At 42.0% G+C, this 17978-nt stretch overlaps 1 protein-coding gene across 3 annotated transcripts; it reads right to left on the bottom strand.

Moving 5' to 3' along the window:
• Positions 1 to 2639: 2639 nt before the first annotated feature.
• On the bottom strand, positions 2640 to 17436 carry khnyn (KH and NYN domain containing). Of its 3 annotated transcripts, XM_071529567.1 has the most exons (10): positions 17367 to 17436; positions 17213 to 17272; positions 15040 to 15316; positions 14300 to 14434; positions 11064 to 13006; positions 10652 to 10782; positions 7993 to 8089; positions 7166 to 7273; positions 5429 to 5530; positions 2640 to 4569 (listed from the first exon to the last, which is right to left on the bottom strand). In XM_071529567.1, the coding sequence occupies exons 3-10, from the start codon at positions 15277 to 15279 to the stop codon at positions 4188 to 4190; spliced, it is 3138 nt and encodes a 1045-aa protein (XP_071385668.1). In that variant the 5' UTR covers positions 15280 to 15316; positions 17213 to 17272; positions 17367 to 17436; the 3' UTR covers positions 2640 to 4187. The 3 variants fall into 3 exon arrangements, 2 of the variants coding, with proteins under 2 accessions (XP_071385668.1, XP_071385666.1); XM_071529565.1 differs by lacking the exons at positions 17213 to 17272; positions 17367 to 17436 and adding an exon at positions 15920 to 16169; XR_011695744.1 differs by lacking the exon at positions 2640 to 4569 and adding an exon at positions 8291 to 8331 and having other exon boundaries at positions 5432 to 5530; positions 17213 to 17423.
• Between the last annotated feature and the right edge of the window lie 542 nt (positions 17437 to 17978).

The raw sequence follows: 17978 nt of genomic DNA on the forward strand, positions 1-17978 counted from the left end.
ATATTGGAATAAATAAAACATATCTTAAATCAAATGCAAACTCTTCAGTCCTTTTCATTAGAAAAATGCAGGTTGAAAAAAACCTGACCCTCGCATCACTAAGGCATGCACAATTTGCACTATATAATGTTTGTTATCTGGACTATGGCTACTGGGTAAAGTAGTCTAGCCTTGCTAACTAGCTAGGTCTAACACCTCATTTCCATTACTCATTATGATGTGTTTCCATTAGGCAAACTTTATGAGCCGTTATGCTAACCGTGGCTGAGTTTAGCTGACTGATTTCCTGAAGAGAGAAGAGAGAGGCTGATGTTAGCTTGTTGGTGGCCTTCAAGTGCCCTTCCAGGCCCGGTCAGTAAAATTGAATACGGTTGGAAAATAAGGAGGAAGTAAGGAGTGTTGGGTCACATTTCCATATACTTAGAGAGGGAACGTGAGGTGAGGGAAGAAGGAAATATGTCCTGACGATCGAAATATCAAGTGCAACAGATAGTAAGGAAAAGAAGGGTCAGAGAAACAATAACAGCTGAAAAAGGTAAAATTCTACTTAGAAGATATTCAACATATAAAAGCCTGGTATTAATTTACCTTGATGCCACCACAATGTGATCTTTCCTGGTTAGTAAAGCACACTTTCCTTATAGTTTGCATGAGGCAAATGGGGACACATAGACACTGGCATGTGGTCACCAACAGACACAAAGGGCTACCAGACTACAGATTTAATGTAAAGCTATTTTTTAAGTTGTCGTCAATTAGTTCCTCAGGCTACTTGAAGACACAATGTAGACCAACTCTGATTAACCTGACAACATAAATATATTTTACAAGAGTGGAAGACTGGATGCAAATTACTTTTGGAAGGTGTAATATGGGCACAGTAGCCTAAAGTTTAGAGAAGCTGGTTGGTGACTGTAAGGTCACCAATAGAGGCTTTGCAGTTGTGCCATAAATCTCTTAGCAGCCACATCTGGATCCATCCAGGATTGGATTATTGGCTTTGTTATTTAGCTAACCAGCCAGCAGGCTAATTGAGCAAAGCAACTGTTAACATTGACAACACTGGCTGATCTTTGCTGCCAGATGTCATCACCTGTTGTACTCTGTGGAAGGTGACATCACCTGGCACCAAAGATCAGCCAATAGCAGATGGCAATTTCAGTAACATGCCTTAGATGTCAGACTTTACACAGATTTGGGATTGGGGTTTCTTTAACATGTACTACTAGCCGCTACAACGCTAGCTTCTACTACTGTTAGCTAAAACAGTTGTGTTTACAACAGTGATGGTTATTCAACCAGACACATTAGCTAGCAAACCAGCTAACATTATCGAAACACAAAATCAACTAGATTTATCAGTGGCAACATAATCAGTTCCCAGTCAAAACCAGCACAGAAATTAACCATGTATATTGAATTCTGTTTAAACGGCCAAGTGAAACACAATCAGCTGTTCTCAGACACTGTCGCCCAAGAGATGAGGACCTCCAATATGGCCGCCAGACGTCCCAGGTTTCTCCCAAGTTCTCCACTAGAGCTGCTCACTAGCAAACAGTGGAAGGCTGTGGTTGTGCTGGGCAGCTCCCTGGGGTGAATGTGTGTTTCAATATGAAGCAGAGGTACTGAAAAAGCAGCTTAAGACTACTTTTGTTGTTCAGATGGAGAGGAAGATGGAAGAGAAGTGGATGAACAACAACATCAAAGTTGGATGGGGAAAGACGCCGGATGGAAAAGTCTTCCATAAAGACGAAGATAAGAAGAATACAGTTTGCAGGTAAAGAGGGAACCTGTTTGTCTTGCTTAAGTACATTCTTACAAATTCATATAACAATATTGGAATAATGTCATCTTAGGGTAATCTTTGGTTTGATTACTGTTTTTTAATGAATAATTTTCTGTAATGGATTTTGATTTGACTAACAAATAGCAACAAATCATTTCCCAGACATTTTCATGGTGGGACCCAGCAACAGTTGTTTTGTGTAGATTTTCGGATGAGTTTATTTGCCCCTACAAATGATTTAAAACTAAATCAAAAACTGTTTATTTGTTCCTTTGTGGCTAACTGAACAGGAAGTGCACAGTGAAACGCTCATGGGAAAGTAACTCACTAAAAGATTCTGTTGTTGTAGATGCCAAAAAATCATTTTCTGGTGATATACAACCCTTTTCATTGAGAGTGTATCATGCTTCGCAACACAATATTTCCAAGACAACAAAGCAGCATACATCCAATATTAACCTACAATATTGACCTAATTATGTATCACATCTCCATGTAAATAAATACTTATATATCTCAAAACCATACTTTTGTGTTTAAGTCCTGTTATACACTGATACAAGCTTTAAAAAAGTGTGAAGTTGTAGCAATTATTCATTTTAAATTTGCACTGGAGAGATAACAAGGCAGATTGTTTTTCACCAAGTGGTGGAATATGTCTGCAATTCTTTATTGTGATGCATGTGCTTTTCTGACATTTGGATGGAGAAACTTTGTGAAATTTGTTTTAAATTTCATGATTATTCGTTTAACATAGTTAAATGATAGCTTGCCATTTGTGTTGCATCATTCAGAGAATATTTTAATATTGAATACATGAGTGCAAATATACATAAAGCTAAAATAAGTCTTTTTATGGAATTAAATGGAATCAAGAGTTTTATTGTGTTACAGATATATTATTGAAATAAAATAAAAAAGATATCTTAAATAAAATGCTTCTTTCCTTTTCATTAGAAAAATGAAAATACACAACATTCATCAAACAAAGAAAAATAGTTTAAAAAGACTTTCACTTGTTTATAGGTAATCTTTGGAAGTTTTTTTTTTTAACATGAATCTATCCTACAATCTTCTCAGCATGTCAAAATCTACAGTATTTGTATATGGCTGTTGGAGGGTGGGGGGGTGGGGTGCATACATCTTTGCGCCTGCAGAGGGTGCTATTTTACCCAAATCGTACATAGTATAGCTTAAAACACAAGGATGGCAGCCTCCTGGAATGACATGAGCTGTTCTCCTGGCTCATCCCACAGTGCAATACACAACCAGCATTCGCACTGCCTCATCCACTCTATTCAAACTGATCAGTTCAGACACACAGTGATGTTTGGATGCGCTGAGCTGTCTCGGGTTCCTGCACATTTCTGATCAGATTCCATAGTTTTTGCACGAGTCTTCCATGACAAAGAAAAGCAAATTCCACTCCTCTTACTTAACTTTCCTCTCAAAACAGGATATCCACCATTTGTAAATGTGACACTGACACCGTTTGCTCGCAAGAAAACAGTCAGTGTTTGATATATCATATTGAAGCGTTTTGTGAAGGCTTTGTGTCAGCTAATGTTGACCACATTTCATGGTGTCCAAAGTCCAAAACAAAGAGAACCACTGCAATATTCTAGTGTACGAATTAATGGCCATTTATCCACGACGGACACCTTATACTGCACATGGCAGCGAGTCAGCGACAGTACAATGTAGGAGGCTTTTAGGCATTTATCTGTCACTCTTATCCAGACTGACTCGATATGAATGAGTAGGTAGGGGTCCAGTGTGCTGCTGAAGGCCGTGTTGAGAGGACACATGACTGTTGTGGGGCTCAAACTTGTAAACTTTTGGTTGCAAGACAGTCACTATCTACTTTATCACTGGGCTACTTCATGTGCCATAATGGCAAGTTCTGAAGCTGATACTGGTGTACGCAGTCTCACATTTCCAGACTTTCCCATATCTTTTTAGTGATTTTTTTTGTAGTTTTCAAATACTTTAAAGGACCTAGAAATTGCCAAAAATGATTTTCCATACTTTGTGGGAACCCTGTGTCTACACGTGGCAGTTAAACAGTGTAGATAGTGTGGATTTCTGTCTCTCCAGTAAAGAAGAAAAATGGACCGCACTGAAAAAATGTTCAGGCCTCCTTTTTTTTCCACATTTTTCTATTTTCAATTCTTTCTACTGTATCAGTGTGGAATATAAAACACACACTGTTCATTTATTTATATTATGCACTTATAAAATGCTAAAACAGAAGTAATAAAGTAAGCCTGATCGTTTGGTTTTTGAATGCAGACCATTTTCCGTCACTGATTGCCATGCTCCACTGGTTCTGCGTGCCAAAACAGCCTTTCTAACTGGATGAATTCATGTGTCTCCCCCCCCCACCGATAAAAAGATATTTCTAGTCCCTCTGCTGCTCCAAGATGAGGTCGGACAGCGAGTTGATGTCCGTCTCTGCGGGGTGGCTCTGCAGCACCAGCGTCACCATGCTGTCCTGACCCGGAAAAACCTGACAGAGGCCCTCTCTCAGCCTGGCCGTTTCCTCCGGGCTCCTCACTGCGGGACCCCCGGCGCCCTGCTGCCTCTGCTGGTGTCCCGTCCCCGCGTGCCCCCCCCTGCCCTGCCCTCTGCCCTTCCCCCGGCTCCCTCCGGCCGCCGGCTCCACAACCCCCCCCAGTGTTCGGTCGCGGAAGTGCAGGACCTCGGTCTGGGAGCGTGGAGGTTTGAAGTGGGGGACGGCGGAGGCTACGCCGGCAAAAGTGTGGCTTCCTGGGTCAGGAGGCCTGAGGGGAAGAAAAGAAAAGAAAATCAAAAGTATAACATCAACCAGCAGCTGTTATTTTTTATTCAGAGAAAATTAGGAGTATGGGATATGAGATAAATAAGTTAAGCTGTTATTTGCCTTTATTTATGCTAGACTTTGGGTTTTGTGTAATGAAGAGTGTGTGTGTGTGTTCTATTTGTTTAATCTTTATTTAACCAGGTAGGTCAGTTGAAAACATTTTTTTTTAAGGGTGACGACCAGGCGAGGGGCAAAAGGCGTCTTGAAGGGCAGAAAAAGGGATCAGAAAAAATAAAATAAAATAAAATGAAATAAAGGCACTCAGAGAGCACAAACCTCTCCAACTTCCTGCTACACCCAAAGACATCATTCCTATCCCTTAAATGTTATGTTAAATTGGTTTCTTGACCGTGCAAACATATTCTTGGGATTAGGAATCAAGTCTCTATCTCTGTTAGTTTCATAGTTATGGTTTAAAGAGGATTATCATCGAATGGCAGAAATCTCAGATCCGGATCACCACCAAAATCTAATCAGTTATTCCTTGGCCCAAGGCCTTTCTGTCCTCCAAATTTCATGGACATCCATTTGTAAATTTCTGAGATATCCTGCAGACAGACAGACAGACAGACAGACAGGCAGACAAGCAGACAGACAGACAGACAGACAGACAGACAGACAGACAGACTTATCAGGTGAAAACATGAGGCAGTAACATCAGGCAGAGGTAAAAATATACAACAACACATGCCTTACTTGCTTACACATGCCTTACTGACTTACTATGGCGTACATATGGTAACAAAAAGTGTGTGTGCGTGTGTGTGCGTGTGTGTGCGTGTGTTTGGTGTTCATAATACCTGTGCTTTAAGTGTAGGAAGTCATCCAGGTGAGGCCCTCCTCTCCCCAGAGGGTCGTCCGGCACCATGAAGTGATCCCCAACAAACGTGTACTGAAGCAGTCTGGGGAAGCAACAGCACATCACACCACTGTGATTAGTGGAATAGCCCTTTAAGCAGTTTTTCAGAAGAGTGAAAAGTAAGTGTATTTAGTCTTTGTGTCTTTAGGTACTCGAGTTCATTAAAATATAGTATTTTTAATACATCTACTCTTGTCATGTGGGGGAAGCTGGATTAATAAAATAATTTAATAAATATAAATAAATAATGATTTTCCCCGAACCAATCACTAGTGACTGAAGTATCCGGCCGTTACTTAAGTGACATCAATGCTGGGCGTATTTGCTTTACCAAGAAGGAAGAATGATGAATGATGATATTTTATCGATCGATAATCGATGGAAAGTGGTGTCATACCTACAGATTTTAAAACAGCAAGGGTTATCCCATTGTTTAAGTCAGGTGATCCTCAGTCTTTCAATAACTATCACCCAATCTCTGTGTTGCCATGTTTTTCAAAAGTCCTTGAAAAATTCATATACAAGACATACTTAAACTGTATGGGCCGCTACATACCCTACCTCTCTTTATAGAATTTTCATTTTACAAAAAAAATGTGTTAATTACTCACTCTAACCACCATGAGCCTTCAGCCCAACTTTTTGCTAAATTGAATATACTGTCTGTTTTCAATATCAACATTTATGTAATTTGTTCTTTCATCTACAAATATTTACATCACTCGGAACTCCTTCCTAAACCTTTCAAAGATCTAGTCTGCCTTAATTACCAAGTACACACATACAGCACTAGACACAGCAATAATATTCATCTCCCTTTTTTCTGTTGGTCCCATTGCCAGTTTTCAATTTGGTACAGAGGAGCACAGCTTTGGAATAAGTATATGTCCGATTTAAAATCAGCAACATCTCTCCAAAACTTCAAATATAAGATAAGGTCCACTCTAATCGAGCAGTCACATTAATCCACACACACACTCATCCACTCATCACACTTTATACTGATTAGTCACTTCTAAAATATCTAGTTTACTTTAATTAGTATTTTCATTTGATTTGTATTTAATTTTGTATTTTTTTCCCCTTTTTTTATTTATTCTTTTACTTTATTTATTTTTTATTTATTTTATTTTTATCTTCACCTATCTTGTTTATTTGTACTTCTACTATCTTGTTTTATATTTTGTAATTTCCTTGTTTTGTTACTAATGTTGTACATACTGCTTATTTAGGTGGGCTACACCATAAGCCCCTTGGGGTTTCTTAATCTCACCTGCAAAATTGGCTCTGATTTGCTGTATCGTTCTTTTCTTTTGTTGCAATGTGCAAAAAAATAAATAAAAATAATAATAATGTTGGTTGTTTTGACAAAAATATCATCTTTGCAAAGACAATAAGGTTTTGTGTAACCAACATAAGGTTTTATGTTGGTTAAGGGGTGATTTCAACAAATATTATCCTGCTGAAACACCAATGAAAAACTGTTGCAGGAATGGTTCAAACCAGTCTGGAGTCTGGAACCAGGCTAGATTCAACCTATAGCCAGTCCACATGTGCTGTTCTAAATGCCCAGTATCAGGTAGGTCTTTCCCAGGAGAAATCCTCTGGCAGAAAGGATGTTATGCATTTTACGCAGCAAAACGTTTTGTTGTGTTTTGTTATTCTTGCCTTTCTCTACCTCTTTTTGATGATATCCTTCCACACGTGGGACTCATCCAGGAGGTCTCTCAGGTTGTCGTTTGTTACGATCACTCCATCTGTCTGCTGTGCAAGCTGCAGCATGATTCTGTGTGTGTGGGGTGGGGGCAGGGGGGATGTGAAAGGTGAGAGAGATGAAGGCAATAGGGAAACAAGCTAAAATCTTTAATCTTTTTATTCTCTATTTGTCGTTTTGTCTCTTTATCTCTTTACAAAATACAACGAAAGTTATTTGTCTGGGCTTAAATGCTGAGAGAAAATAGGTATTTTGAATGAAATAGACAATAAACATGAATTGCCTGCGAATGGATGAACTTAACATCAGCATAAAAATAACACTGTTAATGAACACAACCAGTTCATAATGTTGCTTGAAGACAAACAGATCTGTTTTCACTTGAGTTTGTGCTCAGCTACCAACAATTATATAATTGTTGGACCATATGAAAAAAATATATGTTTTTTTAAACATGCATTTATTCAGGGAAAGTTGACTGAGCTCACATGCAACAGATGCATGCACTTTCACACCTGGAGCTGCCCAGCACAACCAATCCTCTACTGTTGGCCACTTAGCAGTTTCACTGCAGCAGTTGAGAGTTAAGTGCCTTGGGAAAGGAAAAGGGAAAGGAGAGTGTTTCTCCCTCACTTTCCCCACACAGATTTCCCCAGCCAATCAGGGAATTGAAATCAGTGACCGTCCCATCACAAGCCTGCTTCTCTAACCTCTATACCTTCCTGCTATAACAAGACAGTAGCAGTGCATTGACTGTCATTAGATGTTTCTGAGCAGTCGTCGTTTCTAACCTGTCGTCGTACGCGTTGATCCTCTTGCCCTGCACTTCTCTGGAGGGGGTGTAGGAGAGCAGGCCCAGCGTCTGCAGCTCAGCCAGATAGTGCTGCTCTGAGGGTCGAGACAAACAACAGCATGTTTTGGGTGCATAAGAGGAAAACACACACACACCCGCACTCACATCCATGTATGCACACTTCCACTGAGGCTTCAGGCTGCAGCTGAAAGCGCCCCGATGCGACTAGTGTTTGAACATTCAAATCATAATTTGTCAGTGTTGCCGTGGCAATAAGTAAATCTTACATCATTCACCTGAGACAATTTCTGTAATTTTGGTTCCCACGGCAACTTGGCTAAGCAGCGTTAGCATGGAAGACAACAAGACACAAGAATGGGAAGAAAGAGAAACAGACGCCTCGATTCAGCCAAAACTGCCAGGTGCATACTGTAACCAAAATGTGTGGGAAACAAGTGGGAAAGTAGGTACAAAAACAAAAATGATGCCGTTTGTTATTGTTACTCTGCTGCGCGATATCTCTTCGACATCGCTGTCAGGTCATATTGGTATCGGATATGTTGCATCCTAAAATAGATATGAATATATATGAACAGTCATCCAAACAAATCAAATATGAGCTGATTCAGCAACTGAACACGAAGGCCTGCGGTGTGAATGTACTCACACAAACTATTTCTCTCACTCACACACACACACACACACACACACACAGGCACATAAGCACACATGCATGCCTGCATGGAAGCATATAAGCACTCATCTAATTTTAAAACCCCACTCTGCAATCCACATGTATAACAAAGCTAACAAAAGGTAACCATGCCATGTTTTTCATATCATTCAAAATATTTAACAAAGGTTTTGATACATAGCAGTAATAGGTAGCTAATCAAGGGTTAAATGAAGCTGTAAAACGCTGGGTTACAATTTCAATGTTTGTAAAAACTGAATAAAATAGCTACTATGGTTAAGGCAGAAAATGCTTATTTTCCAGTGACAGGTCAAACAATTAAACAAATGATGTGAAATGTATGCAGTTAGAAGAAGCTGTATCAGGGCTTAAATGAACGTTAATGCAAGCAAGCACATACACACACACACTCCTGTGCACACATATACACACAGACAAATGTGTGCGCGCACATAAATATATATACTGAACAAAAATATAAACGGAACACTTTTGTTTTTGCTCCCATTTTTCATGAGTTGAAATAAAAGATCTAAGACTTTTTCTATGCACACAAAAGGCTTATTTCTCTCAAATTTTGTTCACAAATTTGTTTAAATCCGTGTTAGTGAGCACTTCTCCTTTGCCAAGATAATCCATCCACCTGACAGGTGTGGCATATCAAGATGCTGATTAAACAGCATGATTATTGCACAGGTGTGCCTTGGGCTGGTCACAGTAAAAGGCCACTCTAAAATGTGCAGTTTTATCACACAACACAATGCCACAGATGTCGCACGTTTTGAGGGAGCGTGCATTGGCATGCCGACTGCAGGAATGTCCACCAGAGCTGTTGCCCGTGAATTGAATGTTCATTTCCCTACCATAAGCCGTCTCCAATGTCGTTTCCGAGAATTTGGCAGTACATCCCACCGGCCTCACAACCACAGACCACGTGTAACCACGCCAGCCCAGGATCTCCACATCCGGCTTCTTCACCTGCGAGATCGTCTGAGACCGGCCACCCGGACAGCTGATGCAACAGTTGGTTTGCAAAACCAAAGAATTTCTGCACAATCTGTCAGAAACTGTCTCAGGGAAGCTCATCTGCGTGCTCGTCAGGTGCATTTTATTGATGGCAATTTGAATGCACAGAGATACCGTGACAAGATCCTGAGGCCCATTGTCGTTCCATTCATCCACCACCATCACCTCATGTTGCAGCATGATAATGCAAGGCCCCATGTTGCAAGGATCTGTACACAATTCCTGGAAGCTGAAAACATCCCAGTTCTTGCATGGCCTGCATACTCACCAGACATGTCACCCATTGAGCATGTTTGGGATGCTCTGGATTGGCGTGTACGACAGCGTGTTCCAATTCCTGCCAATATCCAGCAACTTGGCACAGCCATTGAAGAGGAGTGGACCAACTTTCCACAGGCCACAATCAACAACCTGATCAACTCTATGCAAAGGAGATGTGTCACACCGCATGAGGCAAATGGTGGTCACACCAGATACTGACTGGTTTTCAAAAAATGCATATCTGTAGCCCTAGTCATGTGAGATCCATAGTTCAGTACCTAATAAATGTCTTTTTTCAAGATAAAACTGCACATTTTAGAGTGGCCTTTTACTGTGACCAGCCCAAGGCACACCTGTGCAATAATCATACTGTTTAATCAGCATCTTGATATGCCACACCTGTCAGGTGGATAGATTATCTTGGCAAAGGAGAAGTGCTCACTAACACGGATTTAAACAAATTTGTGAACACAATTTGAGAGAAATAAGCCTTTTTTTGTGCATAGAAAAAGTCTTAGATCTTTTATTTCAACTCATGAAAAATGGGAGGAAAAACAAAAGTGTTGCGTTTATATTTTTGTTCAGTACGTATATGTATCACTTGTATGCAACATGAAAACTATTATTATAATACATATTAGCACACATATAAAAGCCACATGTGTACAAGTGTCACCTTTGATCTTGGGGTCTCTCTTCTGTCTCCACTGCGGCAGCAAGGTGCTGATGTGACGATGTCCTCGGTTCCAGAAGTGCTGGACGGCCAGAGCGATTCCTCGACAGGAGAAGAAATGGCCCAAACCGTGACTGTGGAATACATGGAGCAGCGTATGAGGAGTTTTACAACAAAATGAGAAGTCCACTACAGAACCCTTTAAAGGATAGTGGGTAACATCACTTGTTCACTTATATCACTTTTAAAGACCGGAATTTTTCCATTTTATTTAGATATTGAGTGGTGAACGTTAAAGTAATAATTGTGGCATTTTCATCTAAATAAATCTCCATCACATAAAATACAGACGGCAGAGTAAATTCCAAATAAATACACAATACACAATTCTCCCATCCTTTCCTGCGGTCCTCACCTCATGGCCACGTTGCTCCCGTCGATGATGATCATCCTCAGCCCCGGCTTTTCAGGCTCGTCGGTCAGCTGGAGGTCAAAGGGCGTCTGCAAGCCCTCCAGGAAACGCTGCTCCCCTGTCACCACCACCCCCGACGCGGTGGCTGGGAAACCCTGTCTCTGCCGCGCTCTGGTGGGGGACGAGTCGCTCCCGGCGGGATGGGGCCTTACGGCGGCGGGAAGAGGCATGACGTAGGCGGGTGGTGCAACTTGGGGGGGTTGCTTTGGGGCGTTGCTGTGCGGTGGATTGGAGGTGTACGAGGTTTGGGTGTTTTGTTTGGGGGGTTGGAGATTGGTAAATAGAGTATCTAAGGTGGGGGGATAAGTAGGGAGGGGCGGCCCTCTGACTTCAGGCAGGGTGGTCTGGTGGTTTGTAGACAGCTGTTTGGGGTGGGACTTCGCATTCCATGCAAAGAAATCGAGTTCTGCCACAGGTGCGGTTTGGTTCGGCACATCGACTCTTCCTCTCTCATCTGTTTCTCTCTTTTCTTTACGGCTTTTTCTCTCCACCCTATTTTCTCGCGCCTCGTTCCCTCTTCTCGTCTCGTCCTCCCCCGCTCCGGCTCTCCTCGCCTCTCCCTCCAGCACCACGTCGTCCACCTCTCTCGGCCCCTCTCTCGCCGGGTCCGTTCTGCCGGTTTCCGACTCCCTCTGCAGCTTCAGGAGCAGCTGGCGGGTGGAGAGGTCGGGCCACATGCCGTAGACCTCCGCCACCTTCTCCTCCGTGTAGCCGCAGCTGGTCGCAGCTCTCTTCAACACTCCCAGGACGAAGTCTTCCTCACTTCCTCCCTCCCACATCTCTTTCCCCCTCTCGCTCTCTCCCTCTTCTCCGCCCTCCTCTCCCTCGCCGACTCCTCCCATCATGTTTCTCGCTTCCTCTCCCGTCCCTCCATTACTACTCATCGCATTCACTCCTTTACCTGTCCCTCCCGTCCCGCCTTCCCCCTCTCTGTGCTCTGTCTCGCAGGGCCGGTTCCTCTCGCTCCGACTCTGGCCGATCCGGTCTTGATTTCTCTGGTCTTGGTCCCTCCGGTTTGGTTCTTTCCGCCCCTGGTGTTTCTGATCCTGGTCGCTGCGGTCCTGTTCCTGCTGAACCAGGTCCAGTATCTGCGAGGCCTCTTTCGGTCCCGTTCGGGCGAGGACTCGTCGCACCACGTCCTCCGTATACCCCATCGCTGTGAAGAACTTCAACAGGAGGCAGAACTCCTTCTTGCTTCCCACAGACAGCAGCAGCTCCCCTTCTTCCTCCCGCTCCTCCTCCTCTTCCTCCTCGATCTCCAACTTTTCCAGCTCCTCCGGCTGCCCCTCTTCTCCCACCTCCTGCGGGGAATGCACCCGTCTTTCCTCGGCACCCTCTGCCCTCCTTCTGGTGCTCGCAGAGGTGGGGGGAGACTGGAGGAAGGGGTCGCCGGCTATCATATCTGCTCCCAAACCTCCGGCCATCCCATCACCCCACCTATCAGTATTGTTCGAATGCCCAGGAAGTGTGTATGTAGTGGAGGAGGGACTGTCCCATCTACCCCCTGATTCCCCGCCTAATCTGGTTCCTGCAATTCCCTCTATCAGTGTTTTGTATATTCTCTGGCTGTTGTCTGCTCCCTCTGCAGCAGAGTCTCCAGGGTCCGGGCTTGAATTTAGCCCAGATTCCCTCACCAAATCCAGCAGGATTTCCTTCACCGACCCTGGTAGCACCAGAAGATCCAGGATGTGCCTGTCCTCCCATTTCTCCACGAGGGATTTGAAGGCCCGTCGCGAATCCAGGGATTCGCCCGAGCCTCTGTCCCCAGACTCGGCGCGCCGGCCCTGGGTGCCCTCGTACCGGTCCACCAGGTCTGTGATGAGGGAGTAGGCTCGCACCACAGGCTCCGTCATACCTGAAATAAGCAGGAATCCTGGAGAGCCAACCTGGTTTGGTGAATGGAAAACAATGTGACATCATTTTAATGCAAATAAATAAAAACTAGTGCTTGAAACTCGAAATTGAAACAAAATTCCTCCCTCTCTTTAAACCTTCAATTAAACTTCCCTACAACGTAATATGGGTACTTCCCTTGCCTCTATTATTTCGTACTGTACATGTAATATAAGAGCATTATACACTGAGGTTGCACAATATTAGGAACATCTGCTCTTTCCAGTTATTACTCCATAAGGGATGTAACATATTTTTTACTGATGACGTAATAATAATATTGACTAATAATGTAATTTCTTGTAAGAATAATACAAATGTAATCACAAGACATCACATTATTAGTCAGTGTTATGTTATGACATAATCAGTTAGAAATGTTACACCCCGTATGAGTGGATTTGGAGTGAGTGAAACTACGTTGACTTTAAAAACTCCACCTCGTAAGAGAATCACTGAACAAAACATTGAATTCATCTGTTGACTTTAGCTGCTACAGTTAGAAAATCACCGAGCTACTTCCTGGTGTGTGAATGCACAGCACACCAGCCTCCAGTTGGTTGGTGTTTGTTTGACTTCTACCGTAGTACCTGGTGTATGAGCGCACACTGGATTTATTTCTTAAGGCTCTGCGGCACCTAAACAGTGCATAACGCGTAATTCCCCTAAGCTCTGTGCGTGGAAAGAAAGTATCACACACAACGAACGCACACACACACACACACACACACACACACACACACTTATAGATTATTATTAATAATTGCTGGTTAACACTAGAAATATATTCCCAAATAATGTGATAACATAATGTGATGACATGTTCTGAATTTTAGAGGTGAAATATCACACTTTTCAAAATGTCTCATGACCATGACGTTTACTCACTTTCTGTATAAACCAGCTTTGTTAAATTTAATATAATCATACTTACTCCCTTTAAATAATGTCACAATTTATCACATTTACCAGTTTTATTACATTTTCAACCCATTTAGAGTGACATTTTATCATATTTTGACAAGTAATTGTATTATTTGTCAGTTATTACATTAGATGTGGATACAGGGTGCAAATCAATAGGAAGTTGGTCCTATTATTTTGTACAGTCAACATAGCTGACAGCTAAATAGTTGGAACATTTTTAAACAATTTTTTTTGTTTCAACTTTTAAATTCCAGTACTTATTTCTGTATTGAGAGGAAAAGCCCAACTCCTTCATTTGTGAAATGAGCTATCTTATCAGTCTAAATTCAACCTAAAGATACAACCCAGCTCACACTTACCACTATATGTGCCGAGGTGTTTTTGATCAGGCAGTCCATGAACAGCCCCTTGGCTCCACAGAAGACACAGTGAAGGACCCCAGGATAGGAAACCTCCTGCTGCTGCTCCTGGTTCACCAATCCTTTCACAAACAACTGACAGAGAGAAATATTATTATCGTTATTATTAGTAGTAGTCGTAGTAGCGATATTAGCATTAATATTAGTAAATTCTGGAAAATAAATCGTTAGCTCATCATCATTAACTGATCACACAATATCTCTAAAATATGGAGGATGAAGTTTGTAAAAGTGTTAAAACAAGGACTTTAGTTATCGACTTATCTTTAAAAAGTGACACCATTTGTTTTAGTTTTGTGCTATCAATTATTTTCCAACAACAGCTGCTGAAACTCTTCAAATGTTGCCTGAAACTCATCAATCAATATTTTAAAACCCTAGATGATTCGGTTCTCAAAAATGTTACTGCTTTCTAAGTACATAAGAATAACATTATTATTACATTATTACATTATTATAAAGGAGCAGCAAGAGCAAAGGCTAAGGAATGGGCGGTAAAATTATACATATCTTTAAATAACTTTAGTAGTATGCAATAATATACTTCATGGTTATAGAGGTTGTTAAGGACACACTGGGTTACAACACCTGGGGCAAAGCTGTCAGGCAGCATTACTCAAAGAGATGACGCAACGCTTAACTGTGTATCATAAGACAATGAAATGATAAAACAATATTACTTTGGCAGCTGTCACGTTGTTTCTCGGTCCTCTCAGTTTCAGCCATATCTGCCCGTCGTTACCGTTGGGCAACTCGTCTGCCCCGATCCCAAAGTTCACCCTGAATATCCGCTCCACGGAGCTGTGGAGGGAGCTCAGAGACCCTCGCAGCATCCCGGCACACGCAAACTCATCCTCCATCTCCTCCTCCCGTTCTCCTCCTCCTCCTCCTCCGCCTCCATCGCTTCGCTCACCGTCCATCCCTTGTTCTCAAATTGGTGGCAGAGAGTCGCCCATACTGCAAAAAAACACATTTCCCATATCCTTCAGAACATGTTCACACATACTGAATGTTTAAAAAAATACCAAACAAATGGCCAAAAAATTGATTTGTCCATGTGGGTGACATTCATTCGAAACATATTCTTAGTGTCAAAAATATATTTCAGAAATACTCAGTTTGTTTGTTTCCGGACCAGTAGAGAGCAGCAGGGGCGGACTTAGTGTTTTGGGGGCCCTAGGCAAAGGCAAGGATGGGAGCCCCTGAATCACAACAATCACCCTTTTCAATCCATCCTTTCTATACATTACCTTCAAGTTGAGGCTCACCTTGGAGGCAGTGGTATAATATTACTAGCAACAGTTGATTCTTTGATGAAAAAAAGTTGTCAACAAAACTTCTATTTCCCTCTGTCTTTTCTCTGCGCCACTTGGGTAGCTTCGCTTAATTTTTTTTTATGTCTCTTGCATGAGGGTTGGGTGGTGGCCACACCCAAGATAGAATTGTGTTTTTCAGTGAGTCAATTTCTTTTAAACTGATAAAAAAAAATAAGGTTATATTAGTTCTATTCTTGTCTTTTGCGGGGCCCTGTGGCTGCTGGGGCCTCCTGCAGCCGCCTACCTTTGCCTCATGGTAAGATCGCCCCTGAAGACCGGCCGGGCGGCACCCAAGGGAACTGTACTGTCACCTTTCCTGTTCACGCTTTACACCTCAGACTTCGGATTCAATTCTGGGTCATATCACTGCCACCCAGAATTCCTTTGATGATTGATTCCTCGACCGAGGGATGCGTCGCACAAGGAGGAGGGCAAGCGTCTGGAAGAGAGAACCTCGAGAGCTGACTGTAGCTCAGTGTCAGTTAGACGAAGAAGCTGTTTGTGGATTTCCGAGCGCAAGAAGCCGCCGACGCCTGCTACCATCCAGGGAGAGGATGTGGAGGAGGCACACGCTACTGTATGTATTGTACTTCCTATCTGTAAATGCTAACAATGTACAATTGCACGTCCGGACTCATGTCTGCACTGCTACTTGCATCTCTACATTTCACAAGGTGCTAGCGTACCATGCACTTTGCAGCTCTGGAGATAATGCTGTTAAATGTGTTATGTTATTACATGTACATTATATGTAGGCCTACATACCGGTATGCTGCTTCCATCTGATCTGCTTGCACAGATTTGTCTGCATCCATGTGCATGACCTCTACATATTCCTGTACATACTGTATATATACTTCATATGGACACATCTCTTGTATATTTATGTTAGTTTTATCTGTAAATGCTGATGTGTATATGTACTGTCTGTTCTCCCACCTGTACACCTGTATAAAGTGCATAGGTAGTGATGCACACTTCAACATCCACTTCAACCTGTAAATGTGTCAGTGAGGACGCTGTATCTTTATCTCTATTTATTTATTGAAGAACTATTGGCAACCCGTTTGGCTGTTGTAATTTCTTTGTTGTAATTATTTGCTTGTATTACCTTTATTACCTTCAGTGCTCATTATTTGCGTTACTCTTTATCTACATCCTACTCTCTGCTTCTTCAACGACCCAGTTTCCCCTCTCAGATAATAAAGTTTAATCTGTAATCCGATGCACTTGCACATATAGGCCTATATGGTCAAAAGCGCATAGGAAGAAAATGTAGCCTATTTCCAGTGTTCAAAATGTATTTTGAACAAGTGTCATACGTACATGTAGCAGACAAAGACATTTTTGGCCACTTGTATATTTTGAAACGTATTCTACAGCAACATGTGAAATGTAGCCTATTATTTGGAAGTACGCGCAGAGAAACAGAGAGCAGATAGAGTCGCTATGTCACATCAGTAGCCTAATCAGCTTAATTCATGACTTTTAAACTCAACATAATACACAATATAATCTTTCTGTGTCGTTTTCTTACGTGATGTAGATCGGTCTGCGCCTTAAAAGTTTCGTTTCCAGTAGCCTGGTTACATGTAGGCTACACACACACACAGAGAGAAACAGCTCACTTCACTTCAGTCTTCCGCAATCATCAACAAAAAAACAGAATCTGTCCAAAGTTCAACACATACTGTAACACCACAAACCCGAGCCGATCGGGCCTCGGAGGGAAGATAATGTTAAATATCCTGGACTAAAAGCTGAAGGAGGAAACCAGACATCACTGGTGGAAACCCGAAGACAAAACCGAAACTAAACGAAAACACGGTTTATCTCAAAGTGGGGCGGATACTTCTGGCGTCGCTGTAAAACCCTGAGAGTATTCCTATGATATTCCTATAATATTCCTATAGGGACTTAAAGTGTGTCTGTAGTACCCAGCAGTGAGCTTATAGTACCATTTTCATGCATAATGGCATAATTGTTCTATCTACCGTTGTGAAAATATAATATTCCTATACTATTCCTATAGAGAAATGTAGTTTTTCTGTGTTATTTGTGTAGTACCCTTATGAAATTTACTATAGGAATACTATTTGTCGTCAGGGAACATAAACTATGTGTCACCCAAGTTACTTCCCTGACAAACATATGGCAGCATATTTATTGTATTGCCTAGTCAGAGTCAAACAGGCGATAAGGGGGAATTCCACTGACGTCAGAGGGAGTGTTTTTTTCTTTTTCTTTTTTCTTTCTTTTCTTTTTTTTTTTTTTAAACAAGGTAGACTGCTATACTCCGACGA

This window comes from Centroberyx affinis, unplaced genomic scaffold (assembly GCF_046629955.1).
Source record: "Centroberyx affinis isolate AG114_WGS23_722 - 3 ecotype Tasmania unplaced genomic scaffold, CSIRO-AGI_Caff_v1 ptg001801l_1, whole genome shotgun sequence".
NCBI lineage: Eukaryota > Metazoa > Chordata > Actinopteri > Beryciformes > Berycidae > Centroberyx > Centroberyx affinis.